At 40.1% G+C, this 12016-nt stretch overlaps 4 protein-coding genes across 5 annotated transcripts; all 4 read right to left on the bottom strand.

The window, feature by feature from the left end:
• Window positions 1–1267: 1267 nt before the first annotated feature.
• Window positions 1268–3340, bottom strand: LOC106439472 (ankyrin repeat and ELMO domain-containing protein D). The gene has a single exon (XM_013880921.3). The coding sequence runs from the start codon at window positions 2999–3001 to the stop codon at window positions 1607–1609; it is 1395 nt and encodes a 464-aa protein (XP_013736375.1). The 5' UTR covers window positions 3002–3340; the 3' UTR covers window positions 1268–1606.
• A 587-nt stretch (window positions 3341–3927) lies between these two features.
• LOC106439473 (mediator of RNA polymerase II transcription subunit 31) lies at window positions 3928–5679 on the bottom strand. Of its 2 annotated transcripts, XM_013880922.3 has the most exons (7): window positions 5558–5679; window positions 5406–5467; window positions 5228–5325; window positions 4975–5071; window positions 4815–4893; window positions 4303–4550; window positions 3928–4197 (listed from the first exon to the last, which is right to left on the bottom strand). In XM_013880922.3, the coding sequence occupies exons 1-7, from the start codon at window positions 5630–5632 to the stop codon at window positions 4185–4187; spliced, it is 672 nt and encodes a 223-aa protein (XP_013736376.2). In that variant the 5' UTR covers window positions 5633–5679; the 3' UTR covers window positions 3928–4184. The 2 variants fall into 2 exon arrangements, with proteins under 2 accessions (XP_013736376.2, XP_048623381.1); XM_048767424.1 differs by lacking the exon at window positions 3928–4197 and having other exon boundaries at window positions 4263–4550.
• A 271-nt stretch (window positions 5680–5950) lies between these two features.
• Window positions 5951–9260, bottom strand: LOC106439474. The gene is made up of 7 exons (XM_013880924.3): window positions 8932–9260; window positions 8359–8818; window positions 8123–8279; window positions 7818–7862; window positions 7236–7401; window positions 6609–6979; window positions 5951–6525 (listed from the first exon to the last, which is right to left on the bottom strand). Exons 1-7 carry the CDS (start codon window positions 9085–9087, stop codon window positions 6207–6209), a joined length of 1674 nt encoding a protein of 557 aa, XP_013736378.1. The 5' UTR covers window positions 9088–9260; the 3' UTR covers window positions 5951–6206.
• A 711-nt stretch (window positions 9261–9971) lies between these two features.
• LOC106439476 (protein PGR) lies at window positions 9972–12004 on the bottom strand. Its single transcript, XM_013880927.3, has 5 exons — window positions 11525–12004; window positions 11331–11444; window positions 10622–10844; window positions 10296–10544; window positions 9972–10217 (listed from the first exon to the last, which is right to left on the bottom strand). Exons 1-5 carry the CDS (start codon window positions 11803–11805, stop codon window positions 10086–10088), a joined length of 999 nt encoding a protein of 332 aa, XP_013736381.1. The 5' UTR covers window positions 11806–12004; the 3' UTR covers window positions 9972–10085.
• Window positions 12005–12016: the final 12 nt, after the last annotated feature.

Genomic DNA, 12016 nt, shown 5'->3' with positions numbered 1-12016 from the left:
AAAATATAGATGTAAGAACTTAACCGGGCCTCGTAGTCTGGTGGTAAAGGAACCTCGGCTGAGGTGCCCGCCACCCGAGTTCGAGCCCCGGCCACGAGGGGTATTTACATGGGATGCCTCTCGCCCTCCAGACCACTTCGCGTAACCAGGGGCCCTTAAGTGGACGCTTAAAAATCCTGTAATGGCTTGGGCTTAGGCCCGGTGGGCTAGTCGATCACGCAAAGTGGTCGGATACTGGATTATCAAAAAAAAAAAAAAAAATGTAAGAACTTTCTTATGAACTGAAGTATATATATATACACGTTGAGCAGAGAATGAGCTCTAGGTTGACACGTATTTACTGAACTTTCTATAAACGATAGTACAGAATATTGAGAGAGTGGAGTGAGTGATCAATCATACGTATCACGTCAATGATACGATATATTCTTAATACAAAACTCACTATATTTGACATATAAAATATCTGTTACAAATGTATTTGATTGAAATGAATAAAAACTCTGGCAAAAGTATATTCCGGTTGTGGACGTTTTGGATGAACTTGGCCAGGTCTTGATTCGTTTTTAAAGCAGTACTTGACTCAATAAATGAATATTTAACTTGTTACACCAACAATAATGTAGTTGTGATATGTTTCAGAAAAATTATGATAGCAATTTTTAGTTTATTTTCACAAAAATAGTTTTCAATGAAAAAAATGACCAAAAAAAGTTTTAAATATATTTATAGGGTTAACTATCTAGATTTAGAGTTTAGAGTTATAGTAAAAAATTTAGGATAAGCTTTCAAATTTTGAAAGATAAAAAAGAAAATATTTTAAAAAAAATAAAAAAATTAAAAAAATTAAATTATTTTGGTCATTTTTATTTTTGAAGACTATTTTGTGACAAAAACTTAGAAATGACTATTTAAGAGAATTGCTCTATGTTTTATTGGTTAATAAACGGCGTTTTGAGAAGTTTTATATAGTTGACGTAATTCAAAATTTAACGACTTCAGTTTATTTACTGAAGTGAGAAGAGAGACCATTCTTGATTTTGAAAATTTCAATAGGACTTTATTAGATGTTCGGCCGGTATAATGGACATTAAAATAGCTCAACCCACTGACCCATATTGGCCCAAACTTGGATGCGTTATTAGAAAGGACCAAGGCCGCGACATCATTCATCTTGTCTGCAATTCGGCCCGAAGCAACTCAGAGATTCTCTTCAAGCTCAGCTCTCTACAACTGCCTCAAACCAAGACACAGATACTTGTGCTACTAAAAGTGAAACATACAATACATTAAAAAGAAGAAACCAGAAAACTACATCATCCATAAGTTCTTTCGCTACAATGAACATTACTTTTACTACAACCTTATTAACTGGGGAACGTATCATCAACAAGATGATCCAACCACGTCACAGAGGTAGAAAAACAATCTAAACCAGATAAGAAAGCTTACCATGTCTTCATATGAACTTCACCGAGGGAAAGCAACCCTCCTGACTCTGATACCAAAAGCGATGAGATAACTAAGACTACGCCTACTAAGACAAGCACATTGTGACATATACATCATAGAGATCCATCACTAAAACGCCTGTCCAAGTATCATATCATATGGTTGTTCCTTGTTCTCCAATAGAAGAATCATTCCCTGATGCATCTTCAACCTTCTCAACCGCCATTTCATTTCCCTTACTCTGATCCTTACCAACCACAACCAGATTGGCTTCCTCGCATTGTTCACCTGAAACTTCCCTAATAGTATCTTGGGTCTCTTCTGCTTCATCCGCATTGCTTTCTTTCGCTGCAACATCCTGCATACAAATGTCCTCTGCAACAACACGATTATCCTTCGTATCCCCACTAGTACGTGCATCAGATCCGCCTGTGTCATCACCCTCACTTTCAGACTCATTATTCTCCACAACCTCTTCATTAACATCTTCAGCAACCATGTTCCTCCTCTCAAGATACTGCAACCTCCTCCTCAAGTCACCCAACTCCCTCTCCATCAAGAACAGCCTCTCCTTCAACGTCAAGTTCTCCTCCTCAAGCTGCGCAATATGACTATCCTGATCATCAACTCGATTCTCCAACACATTGTTATACTCAGAGCCACCGCCGTAACTCGGATAAATCATCTCAAACCTGCTCAAATCATGGTCAAGCCTCCTCTCAACCTCCACATGCTCCTCAACATCACTCTCACTCGATCCACCTTCGTCTTCCTCATCATCATCGTAAGGCTCCAGGTCATGTCCATCAGATCTGAGCCTAATCAGCCCCTTCATGGATCCGTAACCGTCAACACCCCACTCCTCCTTGGCCATGTCTCCCAAAACCTCTCGCGACGGAGAGAACATCGGCGTGGGAAGCACAGCAGGCGTCACGGGGGACGGAGACACAAGCTCGGCGATTCCGCCGGATTTCTTCGCGCGGATGATAAATGACGTCGTGTTCCTCGGAGCGTAAGGGACGTGACGGTTACTGTTAGCACCGTACTTCTTCTTGGGGTAGAACTTCCTCGTTTTCAGCCTGTTCTGAGACTGGAGCTCGTTGAGAGCCGGCGGCTTGTAACCGCCTGAGCCACCACCACCACTACCAGGGTTGTTGTAGATCGGGATAGCGGAGTTGTTGTTACGCATCCTCATCATCGGATTCGGAGGTCTCTTGTCGTTCGCGATCTTCTTCCCTTTCCAGTTGTTGTTGTTGTTACGGTTCATTTTCGAGGGGAAGTTGTTAGGCTGGTTATGATACTCGGAGCTAAGGTTATAGTTACGGGGATTCATCATCAGAGGCTGGTTGTTGTTGTTCAGCATAGCCTGTGGCTGCTGCTGGTTCATAACCATAATCGGATGGTTCAAGCTTTGGGACTGGTTTAGCAAGGGAGGAGCCTGGTTCATGATTCGAGGCTGAACCGGATTCATCACCTGCAACGGCGGCGGCGGATTCATCCTCTGCTGAGGCGGTGGCGGATTCATCAGCTTAGATTGATCGTTGTTCATCTGATGGTATAAGACACGCACGCAAACACTTAACGGAAATGGGAATAATAAAATAACAGAACCCTAATTTCGCGGAATCTCAAGTCAGCAGATAGATCAATGAAGCTGAGATCAATCTGAGTGATTGGGAGTGGAATCCACAAATACAAACACAAAAGAGATATTGAATCAAACTAGAGAAGCTCTCTCGGATTTGAATTTGCGTATTTGTTTCAATTTTAGATGAATTTGGGAGTTTTTGAGAAACCTTGTAATTGGATCTGGAGACTTTTTTTTTTTTTTTTTTTTTTTAGAAGAAAATGATGAAAGATAAAGAAAACCTCTTTTGTACGAATAGCTTATGAGAGCTGATGAGGAGATTCTTTAAATAGAGGCCAAGGAAGGCTGCCAGGTCTAATCAACGACGGAGATGTTGTAATACGTCAATATCAACGGCTTATGATTATTTATTTCTAGGGTAGAGTCTGTTACGCGTTTCTTTCTTACCGGTTAAAATTGTAAATATTTTAGTAATTTGCAAATCAGACCTAATCATTTAATTTCAACTTATTTTCCTGGTAAACTAAATCTTTTAACTGTAATAAAACTTGTCAACATATATCTTCATGTTTACCGACAAAATAAATCTCTGCCAAGGACGAATGTTTTGACAAGTCCAATACCTTTTTTAATTGCTTCTAAGCTTCTCATAAAGCTAAGAAAGAGATGCAATCCTAACGAGAGTTTCCAGCGAGAAGCCCACTGATCGTTTATCAAAGATGAGTAGATCATCCGCAAAACCTAAACGCATCTACTTAACTGTTTCAAATGACCTAAAAATTCTCAATTCTGTGAAATTCTATCATGTGCATCAGTAAGAACATTCATTGCAATAATGGAGCCTAGAGCAAGAGCCCAACGAATAATTTGGAACGTAGCAAACCGAATCAATCTCATAACTACCGTTTACTATAAAGCCAAGAGGCTCAATGTCATCGATCTTTATGCCCAAAAAAAAACAAAAGACAAATACTGATACTGATTTAGGGTTGTGTAACAACTTCCCACTACAGTCCTATGACACGGAATGAGTAAAGAGTTTCCATCAATTTTTGTAACCTGAGTCAAGCAGGTTTCCCTCTCTAGGAAAACGCATGAAAGCATATGCAAGATCCCATGGTGTCTGCTTCAGGGCAAGATATGCTTATGGACCCTTCCTGATATTATATAACTCGCATATTAGAAGGTTACTTCTTATTTCTTCTCACCACAATTAGTCATACTGAAAAGAAAAATGTCAGGAAGAAGAAAGGAGCACATACTTTCTCTTCCTACGATCAATTCCAGCAGAAACCATATTCCTTGTTTCATTCTTGGCAAGCATATTATTGTACTGCATTGGAGAAGGAGATGGAGCAGCAGTTGCAGGTGGTGCAGGTGGCAGAGAAGATGAAGGTACAGGTGGTGGTTGTGGAGCTACAGGCTCTGGAAGAGGACGAGGTAGAATGTGCTTCAGCCTGTTGTTTCTGTAGTTCTTCCAATAGTAAAACTGTTGCCTATGCGCCAATTCCTGAAAGAAAAAAAACAATCCAACAGAAGAGAAGGATAAGGGCATACGGTTTGGAATATTAAACCACTTTACGTATTCACCAATGGACAAACACAGCGCAGAATCAAAGAATAACACTAGCAGAAAGTAAAAAAGGTTTGTATTAGAGACCATAAACACCCCAAACCCATTCCAAACACACAAGCACCCTAAACCTTGGAATCACTTCCTATTTATACTGCTCCCTAACATGTTTTGTTAATGATTCTGATCACATTGGTTTACCTTGTTAGCAGGATGAGCCATAGCACTCCTGAAGTTGGGGTTTTGAAGAAGTTCAAGGAAATATAGGCAGTGTGGATACCTGAAACAGATCATAAACAGACGAACATAAAGAAAACGTATAATACATATAAGCATAACTCCTTCAGGTATTCGAACTCACATAATGAACTTGATGTACTCTGGTCGCTGCCAATACTGAAGATACTTCAAGTATTCAATAAATGCTTCATCTTCAAAATACCGATTCTGTGCTAGGTCTGCCAAAACAGAATCCAAAAGCTAAGCGGTAAGTTCATCATAGAGCATAAAACACACACACAAGATCTCTTATCACTTCCTAAATGCTATAAGTAGATACTATGTGAAATAATCCACAAACCCTAAGAGCCCTAGAACGAATCATAAGAGCTTACAGTGGATGTAAGTAGGATTGGCGAGACACTGAATGAACTCAAGTTCGAGTAAGAATCGTTGCCTTCCAACGTCTGGATCCTTGTAAGTGCTCTTTGGCCTGTGTTCAATCACAGTTATGCGATTTAGATACTAAATCTTAGCAGATTCGTAATCATGCGGAGAGGAAAATACACTCACGTGGATGGAGTTTCTGATGCATCAACCATCTCCTCAGGCGATGCCATGGACGAAACGGAAACCTGGATCAACCAAATCGACCCGAGTTCGTAATGCAAAATGCAAAAAGGAGAATCGAATTTCAATAAACTATGGAGGAATCAGAAAATCACCGAAGAGGGCAAGCAAGCCCAAGGCGACGGCTGCGAGTAGTCACCGGGAGAAAACAGACGGAGACGGAAGATCATGTGATTCTAGAAAAGAGTATTGGTTATATACCAAACCGAAACCGGTTCATAAAAATCCCATTACAATTACGTTTATATGCCAATTCTAAACCGGTTTAGTATTTAATGTTATGAGAATCACACCAAGACGATACCGTTTTGTGGTGAACCGAATACAGTACTTTTTATTGCAACCGGTTCTTGCCACAATAGTTGAAATTGAGTTTTGGGACTACAAATCATATAAGGACGTTGTGCTGTTTCATTCTTTCATGCTAACTATAGACCAAAATGGTTGAAGATTAGGGGCATGAGATTAGAGGAGCCAAGCTGTCAGAATATCCGAAAAATGCGACAAAACTGATGTATAGAGAGAGCTACAATTATTTTGCTGTTATCCTCAGTACATGAACCAAAAATGTTAAAACAAGCCAGTGTCTTAAGACCCTGGACTGAAACTACGCAACTCCCAATAAGAATTTTTATATCCAGCGTGGGTGATGTGATGAAGCCGAACTTTCCAATCGATAGCACCAACTTCGTTCATGTGGCAAAGTTGCAATACTCAGGTTGTTTTAATGATGCAGAAGTCTTTTCACCATAGCTTGTGGATCCCAATTTCTAAATCTGAAGAGATGGAGACGAGTAGCTGATTAGAAGAGTGCCACTCAGCTTTGAACACTCTTTTCTTATGAGCCTTGATCGACAGAGACGGGCTCGCCGCATTGTAGCGAATGTCAAAGATGTGGATCGCCGGGTCTGAGGAGCCAGATGAGATGTGTAAACCATCTGGAGACCAAGACTGGTTGATAAGAGCCGACTGCGATTCGCTGCTTTCTTGTTTCCACCCGAAAGAAAATAGTTCTGTCTGAGGCAATCTTACATCGTACAACCGAAGTTGCCTGTCTAGCTGCCTGCATATATGCAAAACAATTTAACTTTTTTTTCTTGGGAGATAATAAAATATAAGTCAATAGTTTGCTTCTTTTTTATTTACCTAGTTTGAAGCATGACAAGGTTAACATCTCGAGGGTTTGGCAGCAAGTTTGTGCATTTGTTGTCTAGTCTATGCTTAAATGTAACTTTTTCTTCTCTGGCATCAAACCCAACAAATCTCCTATCGTCTCCACATGACAACACGAGATTGTTATGGCGCATTCCAGCTACTCCCATCACGGCCGACGTGTGCAAGTCCTTGTGCAGGAGCCTCGACTTCCATGCGTTATTCTCACATTGTTCGCGCCATAGCACTACTGCGTGGTCACACCCACCTGTGATGAAACAAGGATCATCCCAAGGCGTGAACATGATTCTGTTGATAAGACCTTTGATATGAGGCCTGTCCTTCAGAAACTTTGACTCACAAGTCTGCATATGAAACAAAGATCCAACTGATATGAGCACATAACTACCTCAGTTAACAGTACATACATCGAGTAAGAACAGATAGATAAGGTCACGGTTCGAAACCAAGCGTAAGTGATTTTCTATTCATAAGAGGTCATGAAGATCAAGTTAAACTTTAAACAAGTTTAAGGACACACTCCACTCATCCATTATGCAATCAAAGTTTTGATATGGTAAAACTCTAAAGCGTCTAACGGCTTTTAAAATAGGTTTTTACCTCACGAGCTTCGTTCAGGTATAAGGCTGATATCTGAGCGTGACCTTCATCTGCGGTATAGACAGAGAAAAGAGCACTTTTGTGTGGATGCCAAGCTATATCTTCTGCCCATCTCTTCTGATCTACCTCTACCCGATTAATCGTCTTAAACAGAGTAGCTGAGGACCTGCTCAATGGTGGAAACGAAATTTCAACGGAATAAAGTTTTTAAAAAATCATGAAAATAAGAGTCTGAAAAAGATTTGGTTCATGAGACCCAAAAGTTGCCGGTATCGAACATTGTACAAACATTATCTTGGAGGTCTCGTACTAACAAATATTGCAGTTCGTTGACAAATACAAGCAAAACTAAATTTTGTAGACTTATCATGTTAACAGAAGAAGATGACGTCAAACGAAAATCCATAATAGAAAGAAATTTTTTTTGATACGGTTTTAACATGGATTTGAAGTGATATAATCCAATAACCCTTCCTCAAATGTTTCTATGTAAACAACCATAAATTAACTAAACATCAAGAAATCAGCAAGAAATATCATAATGAGTAAACCAGGCATATATAAGGATAAAGGCAGACATACCTATCAGACTGAAGCTTCCAAAAATGAACGACACCATCCAATGCACTGAAGATAACCAAAATAAGAGAGAAAACAAATTAAGCATATAAGTAGAGAGTAGTACATTAGATGAGCTAACATTGTCCAAGGACTTTCTTGGCACCCTCTTATGCATGTAATACCATTTTCTTAGTTTAAGTATCCAGACAACACCCCAATGTACTACAACTGTCAGACCGAGTTTCATCCACAACACTGGCAGTAATAATATACAGTAGCTCGTGTCTTTTGTTAAAACAAACAGCAGTAACATAATAAAAGATCACCTTGTAGCAAAAAGATCACGGTTTGAAGGAGAAAGGGCGAGGCTTCTCATCCTTTTGGTGTGGCCACTTGGTAGCATAGCTAGGGTACGACTTTCAATCGTGGCACGCAAAGAGCTCCTACCTATAAGCGCTATCAACTCTTCATGTCCATGGAACTCTGCCAACAAAAACAAAAATCAATAGCGAGAATCTGAGATGTGGCAAATCCGACCAAAAGAGGTAGACTTTTCTTTTACCAGACTTTTCCTGTTGCGCTGCTTGTCCAGGAATGTTGGAAGAAACTCTGATCCTTGGCTTTGCTTGAGATTGGGTTTCCCTAACCACTTCATTAGGAACAACAGTACGAGATCTCTTGGTTTCAGACCCATTTCTCACTTCCTTTGGGACGTCAGAATCAGTTGTAGCCACGTGTTGTGCGGTCTCGCTCGCTTCTGGTCTGGCAGGAGCAGAAGCTTTTCTCTTGAAAGAAGGCGGCAGAATAATGGACGGCATTTTCAACGGTTTCATCTCGCTAGGAGGATGCGGAGTGGAGGTTCCATTAGTAGCAGTCTTCTTCACCTTATCTCGTTCGGTCCAAAACTCAGCTATACCAAGTAAGCTTCCAGTTTTACCAGGCACATTCTTCTTATTTTCAACGCGATCGACTCGTAGAAACTTGGCTTCCGCATCTGCCATCAGTCTTCTCTCTTCAGCAAGCTGCAAAAAAATCGTTGTTAAAAAGTAAGGTTTTTTGAGTAATAATTATCTTGAAATTGAATATTTAATTGAAACCCCTACTAGGACTCATCGCAAAATGAAAGAAGAGAGACCTTTCTCTCGAGGTTTGAGAGCTGGTCTTTAAGGGCTTCGATGGAGTTGGCACGCTGGTCCATGAAATCTATAAGACCTTCTTTATCATCTGGGATTTGAGTTGACAGCGTCTTTGCTTCTTCCCCTTGCTCAACTTTCGGTTTCTTCATCGCCATTGCGCCGCTGTCTCCGTCCTCTTCTTTCCTTTGAGAAAGTGGGGCTTTTTAATTGATTGATCGATTTTCCCTCTACTCGTTTCAGTTTTCCTTTTTTTCAATTTAAGCGGTTCCTGGGGCCACCTCTAGGGCTAGTGGAAGTGGAGTCGCCAAACTCCTTTTTTTTTTTTTTTTTTTTTTAATCACCACTCCTGTATTTCGTCCCTTCCCCCGCTCCGGAAATTTGCATTTACAATTTTCCCACCCAAATTAAACTGACGACCTCTTTTCGTTTGTTCATTCTTAAAATAAAATTGTTTCGAGAAGTTATTTAACTCTTATGCATGTTCTATTTGCTAATATAATAAAAATATAATCTATCCCATTAAATTAAAAATAACACTAATTTTAATGAAAAAAAGATAAAAATAGCATTAAGTCAAGTTTTTGTTCCCAAACTAGCATTCAAGGTCAAAAATCACAAAAATAACACTTAATGTTTTATCAAAAGTCACAAACTCAGGGTTTAGAGTTAAAGGGTGGGGTTTAGGATTTAGGGTTTAAGGTTTAAGGTTTAGAGTTTAGGGTTTAGGGTTTAGAGTTGAGAAATGAGGTTTTGGGGATAAGATTTCAAATTTTGAAAAATAAAAAATTAAAATTTTCAAAAAATAAAATGCTATTTTGGTCATTTTAGTTTTTAAGTGTTATTTTTGTGATATAAACTTAGAAAGTTGCTACTTTGGAGATTTGCCCAATTTTAATATTTGTTTTTATAATGGTTGAGGAAACACAAAAAATTATGAATAAAATGTTTTTACATCCGTTCGAACAAGTTTCAGTAGGAAGAAAAGCAACCGGCTATTTTTTTTTTATCGTAGCTGTGATTGATGCATACATATACTGAATGTAACAGAAACGGTTTGTTAGAAATTATAAAAGACTGTGATCTCAGCATACAACAAATTAACCTCTGTTTGAAAACAGTCGGTCCAGAAAACGTAGTGATTAGCTTCAGCAATTCAGAAAATGTACACAGAAGCAATGGAAGTTAGAAAAGATGTCAAGAGTATGGAGACAAAGTTAACACCGTTGTTGTCAAGAATGTCCACACCTGATATCTTCTTTACCGTCGGTCCTGGTTTCCCTACAACCTGCACGCAACATTCCATCAACAAAAATACTCTCCTCCTTCGATCCACGTGTTTACATGTGTTACTTTCAAAACTTACCTTGTTCCGGACAGAACAGAAGCCACTAAACTGAATGGTTGCTCCAAGCACGGAATCAATAAGACTCCCACATAATCCAGCTAATGCAGAGAACGGAATTACCAAGAGTTGCTTGAGAGCCACATCACTTGCACATCTCACAGTAAACAGTCCGAACACAAGGAATGTTACTCCCACAGTGCCGCCGGCTGCAACAGCAGCTAATAGTCCTGCCTTTGTAATTCCACCATTCGTGCCCTTCTTCACCGGCTGAGAATGAGAAACCAAACGTTTAGCTAAACGGGAAATGTTAACTACCGAGTGGCGAAAAAAAAGAAACAGAGAACCTTTAAAGTTGTGATAAGTCGAGGCTGGGCATCACTAAGCACCCCAAGCTCCGAGGACCAAGTGTCTCCATTACAGCATGCGTAATGGCCGATAATCCCACCAATAAGAGCTGTTACAATCTCTGACTGCTTCGAGTCCAAACACTTGTCCTGCCATCCCGTTAACGTAGAAGCAATTACAACTAGAACCGACGCAATCCCACTATTGCAGAGCACTTGTTTCCTGAAACAATAAATTCGAGGAATACCCTGTCAAAGCAATTTATATCCGTCAAACAAATATGAAGCTCTCTGAAAGTGAAATCACCATCATCAATTTGCTAATATTCCAACATCAAAACCAAACATTATTAAACCAAGTAATCATAACTATCGATTCTGCTTATCCTATCACAAAGATTCAAAGACTATTGGAGAAAGGAAGTAGGCTTTGTTTATGAATAGTCCAGTATGGTAAAGGTAGAGGGGACAACTATGCTGTCTCTAGTCATCTTTGATCGAGATGGATCTTTATCCTAAGCTTCATACAACGATAGATTCAAATAGCACACTTAAAGAAAAGAGTTAGCTCGTAAAAATGGTTATATAAACTATACATTGGCACAAATTTAAGAGCAGAGAAGTCAAGTCATTCTCCTAAACTAAGATTGACTACCGGTGGTGATCTTCAAAGCAGAGAAGAAACTCGCAAGATGCAAGAAAATGTTACCAGTTTCTTTGGCCGCCTTCCTTGAACTCAACATCAACGCGTCGTTTCTTATCTTCCCCGACCTTGGTAAGCTTCGAGGAAGTAAGAAAGAATACGAGCAGCAGAGCTCCGTACCTACAGGATTCAACAGATTATCCGATCAATCTCAATATTACATAAACAAATCAAAAAAAAAAAAAAGCGGGAGAAGAAACCTGAAACCGGCGGCGAAATGGATGGTCATGACGAGGAATCCAGCAACTCCGCCGGAGAGGTTGAGCGACTTCCGCTTGTAAGATCGGAAGGCGATGAGAGAAGAAATAACGACGGCGAAGATGAGCATGAATTGGGGAGACGTTTCCATTTTTCTAGTGGCTGAGATTCTGAAGATGAAAGGGCTCCTCCAAGATTCAGTTAGTTTGGTGCTAGACGATGAGAGAGATAGCAGTTGACCCCAACTAGTCATCATCACTCTCAAAAGTGTTTCGCATCCCATATTGGGCCTCAACTGGGCTGGACTGATAGGCCCAAGTATTTACATTATTGACGAATGGACAGACCAGATAACGCGGGAGAACATATCTTCCTACGTGGCGGGAGGTAATCAGGTGTGGGGCCCAGTCTCGATTTCTATTCTGACGTGGCAGCACCACGACCAAAGTCGTCTCCCTCATTACATTATCTGCTTCACTCTCCGTCTCTCTCTC

Source organism: Brassica napus, chromosome C9, assembly GCF_020379485.1.
Source record: "Brassica napus cultivar Da-Ae chromosome C9, Da-Ae, whole genome shotgun sequence".
Taxonomy (NCBI): domain Eukaryota; kingdom Viridiplantae; phylum Streptophyta; class Magnoliopsida; order Brassicales; family Brassicaceae; genus Brassica; species Brassica napus.
The sequence above is the reverse complement of the archived record's forward strand: the minus strand, read 5'-3'. Positions and strand labels throughout refer to the sequence as shown.